Genomic DNA, 17033 nt, shown 5'->3' on the forward strand with positions numbered 1-17033 from the left:
ATACTTAGGTGAGGCAATGCATCTCAACTATTCCTAGTCAAAAACAAAAGCGTTTTCCAATATGGAAATGATGTAGTAGTATTTATACCATGCTATATCTTTTACCCATATTAGTACACAAATTTTCATATGTGATTGGCCACACGGTGTGACCAACCATTATGAGGGTTACTTTGTTATGTTATAAGGGTTACTCATTTGGTTAGGGGTTACTAAGTTGATATTAGTAGCTTTTTTTTTATAGGATAAAATTTGATGAGATGACATTTTGTGTGTGTGTTTAGAGAGCCACAAGGGTGAGTAATGCGAATCGATCCCAGAATTATCTAAAATTAGAAGGGAAGCTATAAACACTTGAGCTATCCCTCACTCTCCGATGAGATTGACATATTACTCCGTATGTGATAAGAGAGTCACGGAGTAACAATGTATGAATGGAATGCCAGCTTATAAAACGACAAGTTCCGAAGCTTAAATATGCGAAAAAGAAGACATGAACGAGACCCTTAATGTTGTTGTTTTGAGCGTTTGTCAAGTTCTGGTGTACATATGCTTCAATAATTGCAAATGCAAAGGAGGTCCACTTATTCTAAGAGCTTTGAGCTAGCTTTTATGTCATGGTCTTTTTTTTTTTTTGAAACAAGCTTTTATGTCATGGTCTTATCAACGCATTAATTTAAACCTGTGACTCTACAGGCCGATTGGCGAGGCACTGCCCACAGCACGGCTTGGTGGTTCTATGTCATGCCACCAAATTCATGGGGCATTTGATGATCGGTTACTATCAATTCTGTTGACAAATCTCTAGTTAAAACTGAAATTGTACTAAACGAGATTTATATTATAACGAAAGAATTCCAGTTAAAAGCCTTGAAGAAAGGAGAAAAGTGTTGTACATTTATGGTATGTCACAACTCACAACACCCTCTAAAACAAGAGGCAAATGTTGAGGAAGCTAACAAGGTAATAAGATATGATCACACAAAATAGGGATTATATATGCTTCCTAAAAAAATATTAAAGAAAAATTTGCTAAAATCTGCAAAAAAAAGAAACTTATAATCTCACTAACGTTTACCTTTCCTAATAAATTAACAAGGAAAAAAAATCAAAAAAGAATTTGTTCACAAAATCTCAGCTGTCACTTGTACCTTCAACATAACATCTCTTTCAATAGCAACTTTTTTGAGAGGAGCATGTAGCAGCGCGCCCTTGAGAAGTAGACAAGACCATGTCGTAGAGCCCACATATTAACCATGATGTGCAGCTTGCTACAGTCAAAATTGATCTCTTGAGGGTTGAAGCTATCTTCTTGTCATATGATACATCCTACAAAAAGTGAAATTAGTTTCAGAAACCAAACCTAACAGAAATTTGCCTGCTTTCCCTTGTGCTTTTGGAACAAGGGAGATGGGGTTGGAAGAGGTGAAAGTAAGTGAAGATAAATTCCATCATGCCTTGCACGGTTGCACCGTGAAACATAACTGACAAAACCCAATCAAATCAAAATTGGATCAACCTTGGGATATCACAATATCACATTCCACGGCATATGTAATACATACAGGAGAATACATAGTGAATGTTATCTCCAGGTAGAATTAACTTATTACGTTAGTAGTAACAAAATTATTAGCCACTATTGATGATACACAACTTTGTATTCTTCAAATTTATGAATGAACCAAATTATGCACAAGACTACCTATAATACCTAACTGACCCAACTAAAACTGGACCTTACCTGAAAATGAGCTGACCCGAACCATACCCGAAATACTACGTATAACCCAAAGCTGACCCAGAATGACCCAAACCCAATCCAAGAATTGACCCAAACCCAATCCAAGAATTGACACAAACCCAAACCAAATGACCGTAAGCATCTGCTGCTATAGTGCACTATAATTTACTAAGATTCTACCAATCAGAGATCAAATATAGTTCTTCAGCTGCACCAAATGGATCTATAACAACAACAAAAATGATGATGAAGAAGAACAATTATGCAGGAATTGCTTGTATAAAATTAATGGTGTTCCTTTAAGTTGCTACAGAGAATGCTCCCCAACTCCTATGGTATACAACCTTATTCTTTCAGCTGTTGGCTTCAACAGAGATGCAAATCCTAACAAATATTTGGTACATCATTTGTAAGATTTGCAAAGGATTGAAAATTGATCTAAATATCTGGATTTCTAAGATAATATGCAGAATAATGAAGTCATTAACGGAACTATCCAGAAAGACATGCAGAGGCACCACTTTTCTCTTCATACGTCTATCCAGCATGATATAGATTGAAGTTTCAATCTCCAAAACATAGATATAGTAACTAACAACAGAGCTGAAGTTTACAGCATTAAATGCTGCTAAAGCTATTCTGAAACCACATTTCCCTAGCGGCTAAGTACATGGAAAGGGGGTTTAAAAAACAAACAGGCATAAGTTTGTAGATAATACACAGCTTATGCTCCCGGTTAATTTTCTTTAATAATACCAAACTTCCATGCTCTTTTAATTTCTTTTATTATGAATTAATGTGCTATTGAAGATGATGTACATTCTTCTGTTTTAAATTGTATGTTCTTTTGGGAGCATGGTGTGTATCATGCTTTGAGTGAAGGATGTAATTTGTACCAGGTAGACATCAGCTGAGCATATAAATGTTAAACCCACCAAGAAAATACCACATCAATGTATAAAATAAAAGATACAAGTTAACCTAACTTAGCCACACAAACCTTATATATCTGCTTGTTAATTTTGTTGGACCTGCCGGTGGATTTGTGCAATCCAGTCTACATAGCCACTTGTCCCAGCCGTCTGATCCTCAATAAGATTTGACAGAAGGTAAAACCCTTCTTTGGGCTGTTCACCTTGCCTTACAAGATGACAAAGCTGATAGTAAGCAGGATCATTCTCTCTCAGCTTCTTAAGTAGCCCCATTAGCCTCTTTGACATTGCATTGTCACTCTCATTAAGGTTAACCTGATGATCAGTGCAAATATGAAAGGCCATCAGTGTTTACTTAGTTCTGAATTATTATTAGCAGATTACAACTAGCAACACAGCAGCATAGAATTTTCAATTCAAGCGACAAAGTCAAAGAGCCATTGACAGAAACATGATTCACCACAGAGCCAAGTGCCTACAAATTACAACGGAGCAACCAGTATACACCACAAAAAGCAATTAAGCCAAAACGATTGGGGATATAGAATATGACGAGGCATGTGTTAACCACAAGAAGCAATACCACATTTGATGCAAAATAATTTATGGATCACACAAAAACTCAGAATCTATTTTTTTCAGAATTGTCTTAAATTAAGTCCGACAATTTGAGGCAGCATCCTCATCCTCATCCACATCCAATAATCAATTCAAAACCCTGATTTTTAAACCTGATAAAGGTAAAGTCTTGTCAATCATACCCACGTGAATCAAATGGGTTAATTTGACTAATTTTTTATTTTTTTTTCCAGCCGTCTTCATGAGTGAAATCAGTATAACTAAATAACATAAATGGCATTAATTTAGACCCAACACTCACACAAATTCCCAAGGATTTCTCTATAGCGGCTTTGCAAACCTCAGTCAGAATCATCTGCATGGCAGCATGTAGAATACCATTATCACTTCTGAAATTATTTTCTCTAATTTCAACCTGAGCTCAGTTCTAATAATAAAGCACATGAAAATTGACGATTATGTGTGCAGACATTGTTGTTGGTTAAAAAGTGTTAGACACAACTAGCAATGCAGGACACATGTACGTATCTAGGCCAACCAGGAGTTGAAATTGAACATTTTATGAAAACTATGCATTGTCTATTCGAATCTTTTTGGTTCGTTGTTCATTAACTCAAAACGTCATACACAATTCTATAGCCAACTACGAAGATCAAGCACAAATGAGACTAAAACATCAAAAACAATCCGAGAGAAAACTTTGCCAGATACAACAGAACTAAGCAATAGTAAAAGAAAGTACCTGTGAAAGATCGGAAGCAAAATCTATATTTAAACTTGCAGCCAAATCTGGAGGAAACATTCTACCAATCCAAATAACAAGGCGTAAACCATCATCAAAGATATAAAGTCCTCGAGGATCCAAGCTTTCTGCTGTCAGAGGTACGCGTTTTTCAACATCCTTGAGGTCTGCGGCTGGAGAAGGTGCCTAAAGAAAAGACACAAATCAGAGGACTTAGATATTTGACCATATCAACATCATTATGCAATTTCTTAATGTTTGCAAATTGCCTGAAAATACCTTTAATAGAAACTCGTCCACGCGAATCAAGCTAGGATACAAAAATTTTAACAGACTTTTAACAGGCAAAGTCATCATTATTGAACCAACTGCACAGCGCTCATCTAGTTGCGCATCTGCATGCCCTCCACGAAGAGGCATTGACTTACAAAGAGCTAAACCATACAAAGCCAAATACTTCAATGATTCTGGATAGATCATCCTTCCAGCCAGCCGATGCTGTACTGCATACAGATTGCGATATTCTTTGAGAGACTTTACAATCTTCATTTGTACATAAGATCGTGCATCTTCCAGCTTACTGGATAATGTTTTCTCAATTGCTGCGAAGAAAATTCATGTTTAGCGAATCATACCCCAGGAAAAAAGACATTTTCAATGTTTGTTAGGCAAACAGAAACATAAAGAAAAAAAAAAGCATTTTAAATTACCTAACCGTCCAAGCACTGAAACAATAGCACCAGTATCAGCTCTTCGATACATCTCTCCCAGATCAGCAACCACTGGTGCAGCAGCTGTGTGTACTCTAATGCGTCTTTCTCCACATGATGCAGTATATCTAGAACTTGTCAAGGAAAAAAACACCATAATCTTTAACAATCCAACCCCCCCCCCTCCCCCCCCCCCCCCCCCCCCCCCCCCCCCCACACACACACAAAAAAAAAAAAAAAACAAAAAAAAAAAACACGCACACACACACAGACACAAGATGCAAACTGAAGCCTTAATATGCAGAGTTTTCTAGTATAAGATGTGAAGACACTACTTCCATAATGGAGGCATCAGGCAGGCTGCTAGAGTTAGTTTCATATTATAAGAAGAGCCTGTTCCCAAAATGTGCTCACACACACCCATGAAAGTTGACAAAAAACATCTAAAACCACAGATTGAAAGATTTAAGGATACAACAATGCAACTTGGAAGTACACAGTCTGAGTCGTCAGTAATGTCTCTTCTAGGCCTAATTGCATGGCAAAAGCTTTATCACAGTCCACAGCAGGAAGCGCTATCAAATCTGTGGACCTCAACATGAAGTTGCCATGATAAGAATTGAATTTTACACCTGCATTTAAGATTTTAATCAGATTGTGAATATCAAGTCAAAGATCAGAAAAAGTAATATAAGTACGCAGGAATTGACAAGGCATGTAAAATTATAAATTTTAGATTGACCTTTGCCACATCTTATGCGCATAACAGCCTCCCAAGCAGTCTCTCTTGTGAGATCTCTAGCCAATTCATGTCTCAACTTGTCTCCGTGCACAGTTGACTTAAAATTTGGATAGTAGTACACTTGACCGCCAGTGTACTTGGAAAGTGTTCCTACAAGGGAGATGAGAGGTTAGCTTTCACATACAACATATCTATGATGCTGATAGCTGATTTCATTTTCAGGGAAACATTCCCATGACATCAAATGAAACAAAGTCAAATTAAAAAAAAAAAAAAAAAAAGAAAATATAGAAACAGAAGAATATCATAAACGATTCATATTTCAAAAAGCAATTATTATGCAGTTTAGTAAATAAAAGAGGCATATTTGTGTTGTTTTCTATACATTAAAGTTAAGAGTTGAGATATAGTCATTAAAAGCTACATGGCAATTTAGGGGAACAAACTATATACAATGACACATTGATACATATATGTTCCCAATCGAGAGCAACTCATACCTAATGAAGCTATATCTGTGTACTTGTCACTAAACGCATAAACATTAACTCCTATCTGGTACTTTGTACAATCAGCCGCCATTTGTTTATAAAATGGATCTTCGGGTACTCTCAAGGAAGCTTCTTTATCAGTTCCATATACCCGAGGGTCATCACCTCGTAATCTCAATCGGCCAACTCCAATAGAGGGCAGTGTATTTTGGAATATCAACAATTTACCCCCAAGTTGATTCTGTAAGCAAGTAAATTTTTTTAATGTAACTACACAGTTTTAGAAAAAAGTGATATAAGAGCATAGAACTTTCAAATGAGAGAAACAAATTATTGAAGTAAAAAAGAACAGCATACCATGACCATGTATGCAGCTTTAAGAGCTGGACCAAAAGCAGATTCTACATTCATAGTGTCTTGAAACATGGAAGGTAAGCTATCTAGGAACGATTCCACAACATTTCTTGATTCAGAAAGGTTCACTAGTAGATCATCTGGTAAAGGGACAAATATATCATCCACATCTGAGACTACCATCATTTGTGGTTGTGTCAAAGTAGACTGGAAACAGTAGGAGGGCAAGAATTAGCAAAAAAGACAATTGAAAAAGAAAAAAAAAGGAACCTTTTCCAGAGCTTAAATCACTATTAATAACATCTACTTGCCTTCATGTTGTAGAAGTGTATGGTACTATCAAATGTTATGAAACCAATTTGTGTTCGAGGGGACCCTGGTAGTTCATCCAGACAAGACTTAATAGTCTGAGCAACAACCTGCAAGATACAGACACATCAACCCATTAACCACAAATGCAAGCATTGAATACTGCAGAAGAAAAGTTTCATAAGAAAATTTTGCAAGATATTTGGTTAAACATGAGAAAAATGACCACAGCACACACGTTAAAAAAACAAGCCCATGGTAATTTCCCCCTTTATCCCCCTCCCTTTCTCTCCTTCATTTTTATCTGAATTAATGTTTTATTCCAGCTCCGAATCCATCTGCTCCCCTCTCTTTTTGGGCATCTTGTGCAACCACCATTAAAATAATCCACTATGGCAATCCACTTTTCAAATTGATCAAATCCCTAACCTGTTGTCCCAATTTCATTTCAAACAAAAGAAATGGGCCTTAACTCTCAATATACTACATTTTAGTCAGAATTTCCAACAACCAGGCAAGTCAATTATAAACTTCAACAAAACCCTGAATGCTGCTTCACTATCTAACTTCATCGCATTCAACTCTTTTTTTTCATTGACACCGGAGACTAATAATTGATATAATTAATAATTTATAAGAAGCAGCTGTACAGAAAGGAAAAGGCAAATGACGACGAAAATCAAAAGTAAACAACAAAATCATTTAAGGACCAGGGAAAGAGAAATAACATTATGAAGCACGTAAGGCAAATCGAAAAATAAGCTATTTCCCTTGTTCTATCTGTTTACCTCGAGCATACCACTCCTAACTGCTGAAACTGACACATCGATGAGGAAAAAGTAGAGAGGCGGCATAGGTGCTCGCACCATGTATTCAGTTGGTGCAACAAATTCAACACTGCCTCTGATAAGTTCAGGGCGTTGGTCTGCATCAACTCTTCTGCCAGTGGCATCTAGGGGGGCAACATAATCGCCAGGGACTACACAAAAACAGCAAAATGCTAGCGTCAATCTCTTGGCAAGGTCTGGCAGCACAATCTTGAACGAACACATTTTGGTGTATGAAAGTATTGATCTATTCACTGACTGTAAAAGCAAGTGCTCCACACAAGAATAACACAATCGAAAGCGCTTTTCCCCCCCACAAAAAATTAATAAAAAACAAATATGTTTTGCCCCATGGCATAATGATAAACAATATCATAGGTAATTCAACAAAAAAATTGCTACAGTACAAATACTAAGGAAAGAGCATTCAGTGTCAGTTTAAGAAAAATCTTTGCAAGCTAAAAAGGCCCTATTAAAAGAAAGAAAGAATCATGAAGGTCAACAGTACAACTAGAGAGGAACATCAAGATCTAAGCCAGTGCACAGCATTATAAAAATTGTGAAAATAGCAATCCAATAGTTGTCTTACCATCATTAAGCAAGGCGCACATGTTACAACGCCACTTTCTTCCACCATCTGTGAATGTAACATAAGGATTTACATATGTGCGACATCTTCTACAGCGAATAATACCTGCCGAACCAAAATTTAAGATGGGCACTTCCTCCTAAAAACAGATAGGGAAATCCATGTTAAGCATATAGCAAGCACAGTATCTGACATGTAAAACTTGAAATAGAACTATCAGCATAGATACTAACCCCTTCAGAAGCTTCGGCAAGTGGAGATACAACAGCTCCAAGTGGTAAATGCCACCTTGATGCAAGCGAGTGAGAATTTGGTATAGCACTAGTAGTAAGGCGCATGTATTTAGGGCTACAATTCAGTGTCATCTCACTGTAGACAGTTGGCTCCACATCCCCCTCCAGTGGCCGTGGCAATGCTTTAACATCAAGTCCAGGATCCATTGACCCAGGAACAGTGCCCAGTGAAAGAGAGTTGAAATCCTCTACTAAACCTTGCATAGTACTTGTCGGAGGAGCAGAAAAGTGTTGTTGCATTGGCATACCAGGTTGTGAGGGAGGCTGGCCAAAGGCAGGCTGCTGTGCAAAGTGAGCGGGAGATGATAATGGTGGAGCCTGAGCATAAGGTTGCGGAGGAGATGCTGAAGGCGGTGCCTGACCGTAGGGTTGAGGAGGTGCCTGACCGTAGGGTTGAGGAGGTGCCTGACCGTAGGGTTGAGGAGGTGCCTGACCGTAGGGCTGAGAAGGTGCCTGAGCATAAGGTTGAGGAGGAGGTGTCATTTGGACAGGACGAGCTTGGGAATTGGGGCGGAAAGTAAGGGGTGGAGTTGGAGCTGGAACACCAGGACGTTGGATAGGTGGAGGCATATTAGGTACCATAGGAGCGGCCATGTTAGGCGGTCCAACAGGAGGTGAACGAATAGGAGGATTTGTCGGAGGCCCCGGATACTGCGGAGCTGAAAATTGCTGTTGATTTAATGTGGACGGAGCATGTGACGGTGGTGATCCAGGAGGAGCAGGTCTAGTTTGATCAGTAAAACCAACAGGTGGTGGAGGCCTGAATCCAGGGACTGGAGGTCCCGCCATGGGGCCAGGTGATGCAAACGGCACTGCATTGGATGGAGCTGAGGGAGGGGGAGGTCTAACACCAGGGCCATCTGGTCTACCGGCCACAGGACCGGACGATAAAAAGGGACTCGTAGTGGGGGGAGCAGCTGCTGCAAATGGACTATTAACAGGTGGGGGACCTGGGACATTAGGACGACCTGGATTTCCAGTTGCCATCTTATTCCCTCACTTCCTTCCCCCTTCCAAGAACTACACTCCTACGAGATCAATCAACCTGATCCGAAATCGAACAACACTAACTACATCAACAACATAGTCTTCCATGTAAATTCACGTAATCAAAATTCTTCCAAACATAAAAAACCAAACCCTAGTCATCATCTAACAAAATCCCTTATCACAATTCAAAATCTAACCTAAAATTAATCTCTTAACAACAAAATTTTCAATCAATTAACAACAGAAAAGAGATAAATTTTATTCAACAACATTGCAGTTGAAAACATAATTAATTTTAAATCAACAAAATTGAAGAGAAAGCAAGGAATTTGACAATGGAGGATTCAGAGTACGCTTCAACTGAGGGGAGATAAACAGCAAAAACGTGAATTAGATCTAAAAGAGGAAAACCAAAATTAAGATCACGCCTATAATTTCAAAATCTAACCTAAAATTAATCTGATAACAGCTAAATTTCCAATTAATGAATTCAATCAACAGAATTGCAATTGACAATGAAATTTACCTGGAAATACAGAAAATTGAAGAAAAAGCAGGAAAATTGGCAATTGTTGATCGATTAGTGATTGAGTTCTGGAAACACCTGAATTGGTCACTGAATCAACATTGAGATAATCGAAATTGAAACGCAAAGTGATGAACAAGTGAGAAAAATTTCTAGGGCTGCTAAGTGGTAAGAGAGAAGAGAGAGAATGAAAGTTGCTGAGTTGCCCACCTTGTTTTTGGTGGGATGAATCAACAGAAATTCCAAGGGTGTTAATTGAATAAAGGTCGTGAGGCAGAGTTCATATATCATGTACAGTTAATATTCCTTCCGTCTCATAATAATACGAGTATTAGTACAAGTATTATAAGTATTCAATTAGAACTAGGATTGTCAAGATTGTTGAGTCTAAAATTAATACTTCGTAAGTTAGTTTACTCCTAGATGAATACAAACTTTAATTTGTGCTAAATATTTTTAAATTTTGTAATGTAAAAAATTTTGAAAATTGCATATTAATAAAATACACATTGTTACAAATTTAACAAGACCCAGTTGCCCTTCAAAAGAATAAAAAGACCCCTCTTGATATATAGATTATTGTACATACCAGATCAGATCAACTTAACTTAGCTCAACAAAAATAAGGTGAACTAAACAAGCCCTAAGTATCCTTTAATTAAAAAAAAAAAGCCCTAAGTATAGTTTTTGTTGACTATCATTTATTAATAATTTTTTTACTTCCTACCAAAAAAAAGTATAGTATATTTATGATAATTCTTGTTTTTTTTTTTTTTAAATCGTGCATTAGGATTGTTTAATTTTGATATCCAGATTTTCAGATTGAATAATCGGGGTTTTGATCGAATCACAGGGCTTTTGTGTCGGGTCGTTGAAATTTGGATAAATTCATAAATTCAGATGCGTCCAATCCCAAAACTTGATTTCTTTTACGGAAATCTGTCTGAAATATCCAAAATTCTATAACCGGGATCTAGCACCTAAGGGCTTGGCATCATATTAAAAAGAAACAAGAAAAATGTATTTTTACTTTTTAATTGTCAATTTTCAAAGTTATCATGATTTAATAAGTTTAAATAATTTTTAATTGATTATGAGATATATATTTTATACTTATAAAAAAATAAAAAAATAAAAAATAATGCGAAACGAACCTTAAAATTCCAGGTTAAACAATCGTAGTTTCGGATTGGATATTGTTTGTGAACTGTTAAACATCGCCCGCAAATTCCTACATAAAGCCCACAAAATAAGAGTGAAATGACACTTTTGCCCTCATACTAAAAAACACACAATTTCTCTCTCTACTCTCTACTTCCACTTTCTCTCTCTAAATTATTTCCAGAGCTATGTCGAGGCGGCCCGGTAAGGAAGTGGCGGCACCGGCGGTGGGCGGAAGGCGGTTTGCCGGCCAGAAGGTAATTTTTTTAATTTTTGTAATTTTTTTTTAAAAAAAAAACCTCCGGCGACGGTGGGGCGCCAAGGCGAGACGCCACCACCACGGAGGAAGCGCCTAGGCAAGACGCCCATACGGTGGTGGCGGCGCCTAGCCCAGACGCTACTACCACGGCGGCGGCGCAGAGGCTAGGCGCCACGGCCGTGGTAGTGGCGTCTGGGCTAGGCGCCGCCACCACCGTACGGGCGTCTTGCCTAGGCGCCTCCTTCTTTTTTTTTTTTTAAATGTTTTTTTTTAATTTTAAATTTTATTTTCGAATTTTTTTTTTTTTTTTAAAAAAAATTTGTTTTTCTTTTTTTTAAATTGTATGTTCCCTTTTTTTTTTTATCTTTTTTTTTTTAAATTTTTTTTTTTATTTGTTTTAATTTTATGTTCTATTTTTTTTTTAAAAAAAAAATTGTATCTGGTTTTAATTTTTAATTTTATGTTCCTATGTATTTTTTTTTTTTTTTTTGAATTATATTTTTGTATGTAAAAAAATTATAAGTTCCCTTTTTTTTTTATAAATTTTCTTTAAAATTTTGATGTTCTTCTTTTTTTAAGTTTTTGCAATTTTAAATTTTTTAAGTTTTGTTAGTTTTTTGTTTTTGGTTTTTTCTTTGCATTTTTGATTTTTTGTTTTTGTTTATGTTTTTCATTTTTTAGTTTGTTGTTTATATTTTTTGTTTTTGGTTATATATTTTGTTTTTGGTATATTGTTTTGTTCATATTTATATTTTTTTATGTTTATATTTATATTTTTTATGTTTTTATTTATATTGTGTTGTTTATATTTTTATTTTTTATGTTTATAATTTTATTTCCGTTACTTGTTTATTTGCTTTTGTGTTTATTTTCGTCCTTTTTTGTATTTATATTTTTTGTTTTTGGTAATATTTTTTGTTTTTGTTTTTGTTTATGTTTGTTTTTTTTTTGTTTGTAGTTTATATTTTTTGTTTTTGGTATATGTTTATGTTTATATTTCTTATGTTTATATGTATATTGTCTTGTATATATTTATATTTTTTATGTTTATAATTTTATTTCCGTGACTTGTTTATTTGCTTTTGTGTTTATTTTCGACTTTTTTTAATTTGTTTTCGTTATTATGTTTCGTTATTTACTTGGAGTTAGGCATCGCAATTTAGACCTGGTGCGGGGAAGAGTATTGACGTCGTGAGGAGTACGATCTACTCAATGGAGAGCTCGGGGCCCAGACACGTTAGATCCCGTGGTATTTCGGCCTCGGCCCGCAGAGAACGGGTGCACTGTTCTGCGGACGATCAAGATGATGATGATGATGATGAGGAGGAGGAGGAGGAGGTCGAGGAGGAGGAGGTCGAGGACGAGGATGATGCAGATGAGGATGTCGACGATCAGAGTGGACCATATGATGATTACGGTCCATTCAGTCAGAGGCTTGATGATACGTATGAGACGCATAGGGTAGATGTGCGTAAGGGTCGAGATGGTAGGTTTGTTAGTAGATCTGGCACATCATCTGCGTCCACTGTGTCTGCGGGTAGCAGAAAACGGTCGAGGGCCGTTAATGATTCTTGGATGGTGAGGGGTGAGGTGGCCGGGGGACCTATAGACGGGAGTGTGATTCCTAGCTTTTTAGGACACATCGCTACCCGTATTTGGGAGGACCAGGAGAGGGCTTTGGATACAGGCATTTTGAAATGCCAAACCCGGGAAAAGACTTGTAGGTTTTTGTGTAGCTGGGCTGATGCTTGGCCGGAGGAGAGCGAGATGGTCGGGCGATTGAGGGGCACTAGAGTGAGTCACCTTCCTGCCACCATGCACGACAGGATTGACTGGACGCTGATCACGGCTTTCGTTGAGCGATGGCAGCCGGATACGAACTCGTTCCACCTTCCGTTCGGTGAGATGACGATCATGTTGCATGACATCGAGGCCATCCTTGGGATTCCCGTGGAGGGAAACCGAGCATCTGTCGTCACTGATGCGGATCAGGCAGATTTACTAGCGGAGCTGTTGGCGGTGGATAGGGCTGCGCTGTACACATCGGCACTTGGTGTGTGGGATCACGGCGGCGTTAAGATCGCAGCCGTCTTGCAGCGATGTTTGCACCCTACGGCACGTAGGACACAGGACACACAGCTGGCTGCATATGTTTTTCTTCTTCTCGGGTGTACCTTGTTTCCGGATAAGAGCGGGAACAAGCTCAGGCCACGCGACATAGTTGACGCGTGTGAGCCCGACAGAGTAGGCCAGTTTTCTTGGGGGTCGGCTACGCTGGCGTATCTGTATCGCCAGTTAGGATTCTCGAGCCGGGCTGATGCAGCAGGTATCACTGGATGTCTGACGTTGTTACAGACCTGGATATACGAGTATTTTCCTGCGTTTCGACCACACCGCGACCCGGTTCCCATTGGTGATGGCCAGCCACGTGCCTGTGCGTGGAGTCCGCGTGTCGAGAAGAAGTCCGTTGACCGCCTGCGCTCCATACGGTTATCGCTTGACAGGATGTCCCCCTTAGAGGTACAGTGATTAAATTATTTCTACTTTTACAATCTGATGCTTTATTTTATGACTGTTACTGATTTTAAATAATGTGCAGGTGAACTGGATGCCTTTCGGCCAGAACCCTAGTAATAGGGTACCCAGGACCCTCTACACCGGACTGATTCAGTATCGCGAGATCGTAGAGGCGTACATGCCGCAGCGCTGTCTTCTTTTTACCTATATTAGGAGTAGTTTCCGCTAGTGGAAAATATGTGTTCTTCCAAGATTTATCTGATTTGATCAACATCTTGGCAAGCTGAAGCGCGTCCTGATTGCCCTTCTTCTCTCTAACTTCTTCTATCATGGCAAATTTGCAGCCTAAGACAATTAAGTTGATAATGAGCAAATACAACAAATATTATGGATCATAGTTACATATATAGCCTACAAATCTCGTACTTACATCTCCTACCAAATATAAAATTACTGTCTTTTCCGGTCATGCCAACTTCTGCAGTTGCGTCTTGTTCATCAGTTGAGACAACTGGAAAAATAAAATAGCAAACATATCACAACAGGTATTAATAATATGAATTTTTGACACTTACCACTTGTAATAATTGTTGTTTTAGGAATTACCACCTACGGTTTTTCTTATGAATTTTACCACCTACTATTTTGTATAACATCAAATTTTGTCACCTACTTAGCTCTCAACTCATATGTGACATGAGTAGGAAAATGTGAAGAGAGTTGAAAAGAATTACAGCACATACATGAGTAGACAAGCTTTTGTAGAGGTCCTAATATAGTTCCACTTTTGAATGCTGTTGGACTGTGCGCAAGCATTTGAAGAGCAGTCATTTTATGACTATCTTTTTCATCATATAGCTCTGGATATCTCTTAGCTATGTCAAGCGCAACATCTGCAAATTACAATTTACAAGTTTAAAACCTCGGTAATTATTTGAACAAATTAAAACATAAAGACAAGGATAGATGAAACTGACCAAATTTTCTAGTGAGGATAGCCATGTGAAGAATGGTCATGTTATCTTTGCGTTTTAAGAATACAAGGCGTTCATTCTTTGTTAAACCTTGTGATTCACAATACTTGACTTGATTGACAAGACATTTGTACATACGTTTCCTGCCATAGCGGATAGCCTGGATGAGAGGAGACTCGCCCCATTTATTTTTTACATTTATCAGAACAGGTACTTTGTTCAACAGCTTCTCAACAAATGGGATTCCTTTGTTGGAGGTGGCTGCGTCGTGGATTACGGTGTTTCCCCAAGCATTTTTTGGTTCAGATAGTTTTTGATAGAGCTCATCTGACGAAGCGTTAGCAAAAACTATGTCCAATAGTCTATCTGCTAACTTAAGTTTTTTAAGGAAACATGCCATATGAAGCACAGTTGATTGGTGTAAGGTCATATTATACAATGGACCACCTTCAATCTCATTGCAAAGCTTTATGACCTGCTCATCGTCATCATGGCTAAGGGCGTGGAATAAATCTGCATTTAGCTTATCTTCGTCTTGGTGTTGACCTTCATCTGCCATCATCACAGATTGTTAGAGATATGTATTATCGGAAAATATATGTATTATCGGAGATTTAAATTTGGAAGGAAACTGATGATCAAACCTCAAGCTATGCTATGGAGTTAATTTATAGCCAACCAACTTCGAGCCGGTCCCCATTATTCGCATGGACCACCGTGTCCAAAGTACAATATGTTTTTTTCTTAAAAAAAAAAAAATATAGTCTTGGTATATATTCTTCTTGTCTTAACTTCTCAACAAAGTTAAAGGTAAAAGTTGATGTTCACAATCTCTACTACGACTATACAAGTGCAAATGTAACTTTATCATATCATAATATCATATACTATAGATAAGTATGTTCGTTACAACAACACTTTGATATCACGCTTCCAAAATGATGGGCAATTTATTTCAATGTAATGGTACGGTCAATTTAAATTCATGGAATATATTATATTTTATATATAACATAACTATAAAATTGTCACATACTCACATGTGAACTGCATATACATTAATGTAAAGATATCGTTTACAGTTCTTGATCTTAAGAAATGCTCGTTAAAAAAATAATAATAAAATAAAATAAAATTCCAAAACAGCAAATGAATACGAAGAGTCGAAGACCAAAAATTTCAGTTCTTAATTAATCTTAAAAATTTTCGTTTATATATAGTTGCAAGACTTGTAATGCTTCAACTTTCACTACAAGAAAAATGTCTTTTCGTAGCGATTATTTTGTAGCGATTGTACATTTGCTACAATATGCAAGTATGTTTGTGAAATAATTAAGAAAGTTGTATCATTTTACATTCGCCATGGTTTTCCCATATAAAATCGATACAGAAAACATAATAATACATATCCACACTATTTTTACACATTTATATAATTTTGAGAAATCGTATCATTTACAATCGCCACTAAATCCTAAAAATCGACACGAAAAGCCTTTTCAACACTAGATATATAAATATTGTTTTGAGGTTGCATGTTCGAAACTTGTAAAGATCATACGCATGTTTTTTTTTTTTTTTTTTTTAAGGAAAATGAGTTAAACATTTATAGCGATTGTAATCGCTACAATAATCGCCACGATTGGATATAGTTTTTCGTATCGATTATTGAGGCCAACCCCAACGATATTGAAAACCACTACTAAAGGCTAAGGCAACGGGGGATATTGTATCGAATGACCATTCGTTGGGAAAGCTTTTTGTTGCAATTACAATCGATACTAAAGGTTAAAATAATCACTACGAAAAGGTTGTTTTCTTGTAGTGTTTTATACTCTTCACACGTCAGGCTTTGATTATCTTTAATGATTTATACTTAAGTTAAACTAATTTATTTCAAGAAATACTTTAGTTAAAATATTATCATGTGTAGTCTTTAAATTCGTCTCAATATATATATACATTTTCATAATATCATTTTTTATTAGTAGTTTAAGTTATCTGTAGTTGAGTATAAGTTATGTATTAACAAACATAAAAATAGGTAAAAAGTAAAAATAATAAACAGATGGAATATAAAAGTGTACGCCAAGCCAGTCACTTATCCATTGATCAAAAGCGAATTCCCATTTTTTATTAAGTTGGCCTAAAAGAGATACTACAAGATAATAGAAATAGAATCACAACTTGAATTGGCAGCTTTATTAGACAATTAGTTTATTACCTTATGCTTCAAGATTAATAGCCAATAAAATAGTAAAAGTATATTATCTATGCTCTATTAAGATCTGATC

The 17033-nt window shown here is 37.0% G+C and overlaps 2 protein-coding genes across 3 annotated transcripts; both read right to left on the reverse strand.

Annotated features, from left to right (window-relative positions):
- Positions 1–820: 820 nt before the first annotated feature.
- Positions 821–11090, reverse strand: LOC110733608 (protein transport protein Sec24-like At3g07100). Of its 2 annotated transcripts, XM_021913674.1 has the most exons (15): positions 9829–11090; positions 8253–9357; positions 8020–8158; positions 7392–7582; positions 6606–6713; positions 6298–6501; positions 5950–6181; positions 5450–5599; positions 5183–5339; positions 4708–4835; positions 4277–4599; positions 3998–4183; positions 3557–3610; positions 2745–2991; positions 821–1329 (listed from the first exon to the last, which is right to left on the reverse strand). In XM_021913674.1, exons 2-14 carry the CDS (start codon positions 9297–9299, stop codon positions 2761–2763), a joined length of 3150 nt encoding a protein of 1049 aa, XP_021769366.1. In that variant the 5' UTR covers positions 9300–9357; positions 9829–11090; the 3' UTR covers positions 821–1329; positions 2745–2760. The 2 variants fall into 2 exon arrangements, with proteins under 2 accessions (XP_021769366.1, XP_021769367.1); XM_021913675.1 differs by lacking the exon at positions 3557–3610 and having other exon boundaries at positions 9829–10912.
- Positions 9793–15298, reverse strand: LOC110733727. The gene is made up of 5 exons (XM_021913812.1): positions 14743–15298; positions 14509–14658; positions 14196–14276; positions 13944–14110; positions 9793–9828 (listed from the first exon to the last, which is right to left on the reverse strand). Exons 1-5 carry the CDS (start codon positions 15296–15298, stop codon positions 9793–9795), a joined length of 990 nt encoding a protein of 329 aa, XP_021769504.1.
- Between the last annotated feature and the right edge of the window lie 1735 nt (positions 15299–17033).

This window comes from Chenopodium quinoa, unplaced genomic scaffold (assembly GCF_001683475.1).
Source record: "Chenopodium quinoa cultivar QQ74 unplaced genomic scaffold, ASM168347v1, whole genome shotgun sequence".
Lineage (NCBI taxonomy): Eukaryota > Viridiplantae > Streptophyta > Magnoliopsida > Caryophyllales > Amaranthaceae > Chenopodium > Chenopodium quinoa.

Excerpts from the sequence above, each read along its gene's own strand:
- LOC110733608 (XM_021913674.1), bottom strand. The coding sequence starts at position 9,299 with ATGGCAACTGGAAATCCAGGTCGTCCTAATGTCCCAGGTCCCCCACCT. Across the intron at positions 6,714-7,391 it reads TTAGGAGTGGTATGCTCGAG|GTTGTTGCTCAGACTATTAA; the intron begins GTAAACAGATAG and ends TGTATCTTGCAG. Across the intron at positions 4,184-4,276 it reads TGGACGAGTTTCTATTAAAG|GCACCTTCTCCAGCCGCAGA; the intron begins GTATTTTCAGGC and ends TCTTTTCTTTAG.
- LOC110733727 (XM_021913812.1), bottom strand. The coding sequence starts at position 15,298 with ATGGCAGATGAAGGTCAACACCAAGACGAAGATAAGCTAAATGCAGAT. Across the intron at positions 14,111-14,195 it reads TTTTATATTTGGTAGGAGAT|GCTGCAAATTTGCCATGATA; the intron begins GTAAGTACGAGA and ends TAATTGTCTTAG. Across the intron at positions 9,829-13,943 it reads AGAAGACAGCGCTGCGGCAT|GTAAATTTCATTGTCAATTG; the intron begins GTACGCCTCTAC and ends CTGTATTTCCAG.